Source organism: Homarus americanus, unplaced genomic scaffold (assembly GCF_018991925.1).
Source record: "Homarus americanus isolate GMGI-L3 unplaced genomic scaffold, GMGI_Hamer_2.0 scaffold53718, whole genome shotgun sequence".
NCBI lineage: Eukaryota > Metazoa > Arthropoda > Malacostraca > Decapoda > Nephropidae > Homarus > Homarus americanus.
Window position 1 is genome coordinate 7,156 of NW_024726137.1, and position 7,194 is coordinate 14,349.

A 7,194-nucleotide genomic window follows, 5' to 3' on the forward strand; every position below is an offset into this window, starting at 1 on the left:
GAGATGTTTGCGTATTTATTGATGAAGAACTGAAAACACATTCGTTCCATTGCACAAAAACTTGGGTACCCTTCCTTGTTTGTTGATCATTGTTTTAAAAGGGCTAAACAATCCTTTCATTCTACTCAAACCAGGCAAATTCCTACATTTAAGAATATTTTGACTCTTCCTTATAGCAATGAATTTGTCCCATGAGTTCAGTCCCTAAATTATTAAATATTAATGTTGTTTTTAAGTATGATTCAACTATTACCAATATATTAATCAAGAATAGCCCAACCTTGAATGTAAATGGAAGTGTTTACTGCATTCCATGTAGCAATTGTAATGGAAATTGTGTAGGACAGACTGGGAAACCATTGCAACTCAGAATTAAACAGCACAAGTGCAATTTTAGAACAGCATCTGAAAGCAGTGCACTGTTCGTTCATGTTAGGAACAATTATCATCCCATTGATTGGGAAACAGCCTAGAAGTATATAAATCACCATGTGTCACAGAAAGACTTCTGGTTGAAGCAAGTTTGATGAGAGAATTGAATTATATAAACCTCAGTGATGGTCAGTACAAAACTAATAATATGTTACACAAATTTATTTATCAGTGGCCCAAGGTTAAAAAAGCTTTGATAGCATTCGAGTTAGATGTCGGATAGATGATTAGTGGGTCCCATATTTTTTACCTGACTTAACATGACTAGTTACGTCGCCCTTTCTCTTAAGTTCCATTGTGTGTGTGGTTGTGTTAGTGTGCGGATTAGTGGATGTCATGTTTATGACCTGACCTCATGTTTATTAAGGTCACCCTGTGTACTTAAGCCTCTCTCGGGTCTTGTAATTAAGTTGCCTCTGAAGATGTCTTGAATAAAGACGAAAGCTAAGGTGCTCCATTGTTTCCCTTTTCCTGTGTGATTTTATCAATATATATATATATATATATATATATGCAGTATATAATTTTTTTTAACAAGGATTAAGTCACTTACTGGATATGCGACTTTTGTGGAGGGATTTCGTACATAGATGAACCTTCGACCGTATGAGCCTCTATGTTTCCGTCGCCGACCAGCTGGTTATTCCCTATACTCGTCACCTGTAAAGTATATACAGTATAGTGTGTGTGTGTGTGTGTGTATGAATGGGCTTGGTAGAGACAGCTAACAGAACGGGCTTTTTACCATGCTGTACAGCAGAGTGACTGTGGAGTAGTGAAGGCTACAGGTGACTTACCTTGCTGGAGATGGTCTTGGAACTGGTACTGAAGAACACAGGTTTCCTCCAGTCGATGCCAGGCAACGATCCGATCATCTGCGCCACCTCCTCCTCGTCTTCCTCCTCCGGGTTCCAGAACACTGACAAACTCTGCACCTTTTTCTGGACACCACAATACCAAATGTATGAGAAACACATACCCCCATGATCCTATGGAACAAAGTTTCATGTACAAATTATGCAAACTGGTATGGAAATACAAGAAGAGCGGCTACACACGACTTAAGTACAGTACAGACTAAAATATTATTATACATACAAGATAAGTGGAGGGGAGAGGTACAGTAAATTACAGAGGTTATGGACTGTTCAGTATGAAAGCATTTCCAAGAATCATTCTCTTGCATTGAAATATATTTACATAATCAAGACAGATATTCATGCAGATGGATACACAATAAGAGGGCAACATATCCACACCAGACTTACCGTAGTGAAGGCTGGGGTAGCCACCACCAGACTGCCACTGTGTTTTGGGACAAACAACTTTATTCCTAAATTCTCCATTAGTCCATAACGTATTCCTGTCTCGACCGTCCCGTGCAGCTGCCGGGGTTGAAGAATAAAACATAAAATCGACATAAAAGTGTGTCTAGGCACCTACTTTTAATTGTTGTCTTGGTCATCACAACACAAGACACTTCCACAATCAGTAGTTGTGTATTTACCGGGACTTGGTCTCCTCTGATGTTTTCCCCAGACATTAAGGTGAATGGTGTGGTGAGAGTCGCAGCCACAATGAGTGGTATAGTGTAGGAGTAGGGTGTGTCATACGGAGGCGAATTTTTTTTTTTTGAGTTTGAAAAATCGGCCCATGATGTAGTTCTATGTGCAGAATCATGTGATATCTTCAGATTTGAAAAGTTTTCATTTTTTGCTAGGTAAATTTTAACTTGAAATCTTATGAAAATTCAGTATTCCCACCCTTTTACCAACACCACTAAATAGCTTATTTAAAGTAAAGTAAATGTATCAGGTTAATTTATTAGGATGAAAATGATCCAGAATAGTGAAACGAATGATCTTGGCACATTTAGCCAAATTTAATATTCCTTTAGAAAACAAAATCATCAAATACAAAAACCGGTTTTACTACCACGACCCGGTGTTGCTGCACACCATAGAGAACATGTCTTTCTTGCTTCTGTTTCTCATCACCTCCCCTGCCTGACCACCTGAGCTCCGGATGTAGCCTTCCCTCCTCTCCTGGCTGTACACGTGACTGCTGGCCTCGCTCCTTGCTGTACACAGCAGCTCTATACTCTGGGTGTCACGCGAGGGCCAGGCAGGAAGGGACATGCATGGGATTTGTCCAGAGCTCTGACTTGAACATTGGTGAGGCTGCAGGTAGAGGGGGCTCACTGCCAGCCTGGATGTTATCGAGATCTAGAGATCAGTAGGGGTCTTGCTTTCAGATTGACTTCAGGAGTCTTCTGACCCTGAAGGAATCGTCACCAACTGATTCGTCATGCAGATCCTCTCATAAGTCTCATATCCAGATCTTTTTGACTGCCACTCTTCTCTCCTCCCACTGCGGCATTGTCTGAGAACTGCACTCCCAGGATGAGCATACCAGGAGAGAATCTCCTCACAGTGCTGCTCCACAATCCCAGAACCGGCGCTTCCTTGGCTATAGGAGCTCAAGCTGGAAGAGGGAACATGCCTCGGACCTTCAGAGAACGATGACTTGACCTTAGTGTTAGAGCCAATTTGGCAAGTAGACACTCACAATGGGTGGACAATAAGTCTCCAGGTTTGTGAAGCTGGTTCCTTTCAGTTTATGATGAGCGACCCGAATTCTGCAGAACCTGAGGCCGTTGTGAGCCACCTGGAAATGTGAGACTGGACCTATCTGCGGGTAAGCAAGTCTATCGGGCATATTTGATTTTGATGGCACTGCAAATCATGTAACCATAGTACTGGTCAGTACTCAGGTCGTCAATGACAGTATGTGCAAGCTCAACGAGTGGAGGGCCAACTGTGATTTTTTCAAAGCTCGGATTTATTTCCAACTCAGTGGCAGAGTCCGGCATCTTGCCAAGAGGACCAGACCATCTGTTGTTTGAAAGAGTCTTGCCATCCAGCTCCTGGATCAGATGTCTGAGTGGCAACTCGTTGGTGTGGAGGTCACAAACAATCCAGACCAGCTTCCTCCCAATCTTCGCTCTATCCACTGTATGACCCCCCTTGCCACCCTGTGTTCGTGTTGGTGCTGTCCCCTCCAATGGCCTGCAGGGTCTGGTCTACGTTCCTCTCTCTGAGCCAGTTCACAATGTTATCTGCCACTATCTCAGCTGGTTTCCTGATGTCATCTTTCTCTGGAGTGAAATGCCACAAATACTTCCCTCCTGGTTCACTGCAGCAGGAGTAGTGTTCCTCCTTCACCATGGCAGGAACAACTTGTCAGAATCTCCAACTTTCATGAACACTTTAGTGTCATCCCTTCTCCCATCAAAGAACAAACAATTGATTCCATTTTCTCTTATCCCTTATCAAACTCCTCTTCTAGGTTACTGACAAGTTTCTCCTGAGCTCTCCTTACTTTGTTATGATCTATCACCAGGTGAACATCATCAGGTGTTATCAAACCACCGTCAATCCAGGCAGCTGTTGCTATCTCTGCAGTTTCTCTGAGACCAGTGTGGTGTCGCATGCTGGCCAGAGCTATGCTCGGGATATCTTTCCTATTTCGAATCTTATGCCTGGAAGGTTTGGGATCATTATTTTCTGGGTTAGGGACAAAGTCACCATTCTCCTGGTCAGCACTCGATCAGCCATGGGGAAGTCATTAAACTCTGAATCAGCTTGACTCCAATCATCGGCCTTTTTTACCTCACCCTGGGCCTTCTCAAGTCTTTTTCCTCGGCAACTCTTCTCCTCTTCTGTCTCTCTGAGGCAGCCTCCTGTCTCTTGGACTCCAGAATATCTTGGCTAGAAATCATGAGAGCCCCTATACTGCCAGTCTTCTCTCTCTGTGCTTTGACAAATGCCAGTTCGATCACAGGAATCTTCAGTTCACTCTTGCAAATACAGGAGATGTGGGCCTCGGATTTACAGTCACGATCGCATCCAAACTCAGGACAGAGAACAATTGGGCACTTGCAAGTAATTATGTCAAATAACTGGTCCCCGGTTGGCAGCAAGAAACAATCGCCTTAACTGCAAGTTTTCCTCTCCAAGATATCTTGCCTTTTTCTAACTGGCTGGCAGTCTCTCACTAATCTTCTTCTGACTGTTATGACTGGAGGCTTGAACTGAGCGTTAGCCAGAGTGTACTGTGCCAAGACAGCTTTGGTCATATCACTGGCAATGTCTTTGTTTGTGTAAGTTCTTTGGTTCTTTTCACTGATTTGCCTAATTAAAACACCTTATCTCAAAGCATCTCTCAATGTAGGCAACTCCGACTTCAGGAGCTCTCTCCCAGACCCAAGATAGTGACTGAGATGGCTGGATTTTTGGTTCCTCGTCCTGACACAAACAGCCATCGCAAATATTATCAACTTATAAATGCATCAGAATCTGAAACAGAAAAAAATATTGTTAGTTGGGTTGTTAAAGAATGAAGTCAGAAAGTAATGTTCACTATTTAATTGTAATGCACTAATGCAGCTGTACATTAGATTTTCGATAAATTTCACGCTAAAATTTACCTAGCAAAAGGTTGCAAAATATTGAAACTGAAATTATTTTCTGTTTATATACACTAAAATCTACCAAAAAAGTGATGGGCCATTAGTTTTAGCTGATCTTCCCTCCTATGACACACCCTACTGTAGGAGTGATGGTGCTCCCCCAAACGCTACTTATGACAGAGTCTTCACCTTCAACACCTTCTCTCGTTTTCTAGATTGAAATCTTCTCCATTTTTCCCCACAGAAGATCTATTAAAGTTTCAGTACATTTGACCAACTACTGGTCCATCGTTTGTTCTCTTGACCGAATGTCTATTTTATAAATAATTAATTTCTGACTTTCACAAAGTATAAATGTTGTCCCCGGGCTTTGTCAGTTTGGCACCTCGGGTTTAGTGTGTTTTGTATCAGTTTAGGTTAGGTCAGGTTAGGTCAGGTCAGGTCTGGTCTAGACGGTAAAGTTAGATTTGGTTGGTTCGTGCCATCACATTTTTATCAATGGTTTAGCATCATAGGCTGTGTAATGTTTGTGGTAATTTTAGAACATGGTAAGAGGCGATAACTCACAATGGCAGAGTTGGGCAGATGGGCTGCTAGTCTCTCCTTCAGCGCCAGCAACTCCTTCCCGTGCACACACCTGAGGAAGCGGCCAGCCATCACCTGTGGGGGTCACACACACACAGATTGCCAGAGTTGACACATTGACTGACCCCAGCGCGCCGCCACTGGCCACAGCACCTCTACCTCTCTCAGGCATTAGTCAACATGATAAAGTTGATGCCAACAATAACAAATGTTTATACCATCTAGTTGTGTCAAACAGAACATTACAAACTGTAATCGAGAAAAAAAACTTGATGAATTTGAAGCCAGTAGACAAGTACAAACAGGTACTAGTCAATCCATTGTTTACCATGATGAGATGTATCAAGTGAAACATGTATATGGGGCAAGTAACAAGATGACTAGATTACAAGATGTAACCGCTAGACTAAGCTTAGAATATAAGTACCTCTGGCAGTATGCCCCTCAGGCATATGTGAACAAAATTATATATATATATATATATATATATATATATATATATATATATATATATATATATATATATATATATATATATATATATAAAGTGTTTCCCTTTAGTGAGAAGGCTGACTCCCTCTATCTCTGGGCCCGGTCTGTGAGAAATACGTCATATACACAAAAGACTCGGGACAAACGTTCATCTCTTCCGCCACCCCCCCTCTATAATTTCGCATGAATTTATCACATTTTCATTTATTTCACTCTGACAAAAAATTCTCAAATATTTCACAAATTTCTAATAAACCCTTGAGGGCTCCATAATGTGACGAACTACAGGCTGAGGACCACTGGTGTAGGCAATGTCCGAACTTTATATTTGATGGCAAGATAGCTAATATACCGAGGCTGTATCCACACTTGGCATTTAGCACCTGATCAAACTTCTATGTACCGACTTAAACAAACAATATACTGGAAATACTCTGTTACATTTAGTGCTATAATAATCACGGTCACTGGGGTCTGATAAACACCCTTAGTGGCCTCTACTCTGTAGTCCTTTTTACGCTACCGCTCACAGGACCAGTATTTAGCGCACAATTCCACAGCTCACCGCAAACTGATCCATTTTACCACACACTTGATGAGTCCGTCACTTTGTTTTTGGTGCTGGTTTCCATATATATATACTGTTTAATGACTTGTACAAGAGTCATGAAGCAGATATATAAAGATGAGAGACCTGACCGCCGACCACAGAACAGGACATGATATAACTTTCATTTGATCAGCACCTGTTGTAGTTGTATGTAATTATACACTGTACTGTACCTCCAAGAATGACTGAAGCTCAGTGTGGATGATTGTAAGAGGCGGGTGACTCTAAATCCTCAGTGAATTATATAGGAACGCTGGCAATGATAGAGAGACCGGGCCGTGTTTACTGCAACGCCTGATGTTGTGTACTGAGGTTGAGGACAGTGAAATTGAGGGCTCTTATCAGGGGGCCTTGGTGTTACCCATTATGCCACAACCGGAAAAGTGGTTCGGTTAACTTCATTATGTCGAATCACTTGTAGTGGCTACTCTCCCCTACAACTTCCAACTGAGCTCCGGCCGCACTCCGACCAGCCAATCAGCGTGCAGCCTAGACTAGAGACTAGAAAATGCTAGTGACAGGGGGGAAGGAGGTTCAGAGGAAGAATAAAGATAGGATGGAAGTGAATTTTAGAAGGAGAGAGCAGCCGAATCGAAAAATGCTA

The 7,194-nt window shown here is 42.2% G+C and overlaps 1 protein-coding gene across 1 annotated transcript; it reads right to left on the bottom strand.

The window, feature by feature from the left end:
* Window positions 1-981: 981 nt before the first annotated feature.
* On the bottom strand, window positions 982-6,908 carry LOC121865363. Its single transcript, XM_042364699.1, has 5 exons — window positions 6,764-6,908; window positions 5,471-5,563; window positions 1,701-1,817; window positions 1,230-1,373; window positions 982-1,092 (listed from the first exon to the last, which is right to left on the bottom strand). The coding sequence occupies exons 2-5, from the start codon at window positions 5,558-5,560 to the stop codon at window positions 982-984; spliced, it is 462 nt and encodes a 153-aa protein (XP_042220633.1). The 5' UTR covers window positions 5,561-5,563; window positions 6,764-6,908.
* Between the last annotated feature and the right edge of the window lie 286 nt (window positions 6,909-7,194).

Coding starts and splice junctions, on each gene's coding strand:
- LOC121865363 (XM_042364699.1), bottom strand. CDS start 5,560: ATGGCTGGCCGCTTCCTCAGGTGTGTGCACGGGAAGGAGTTGCTGGCG. Junction 1,374..1,700: donor CTACCCCAGCCTTCACTACG/GTAAGTCTGGTG, acceptor TGTGGTGTCCAG/AAAAAGGTGCAGAGTTTGTC. Junction 1,093..1,229: donor CCAAGACCATCTCCAGCAAG/GTAAGTCACCTG, acceptor TATACTTTACAG/GTGACGAGTATAGGGAATAA.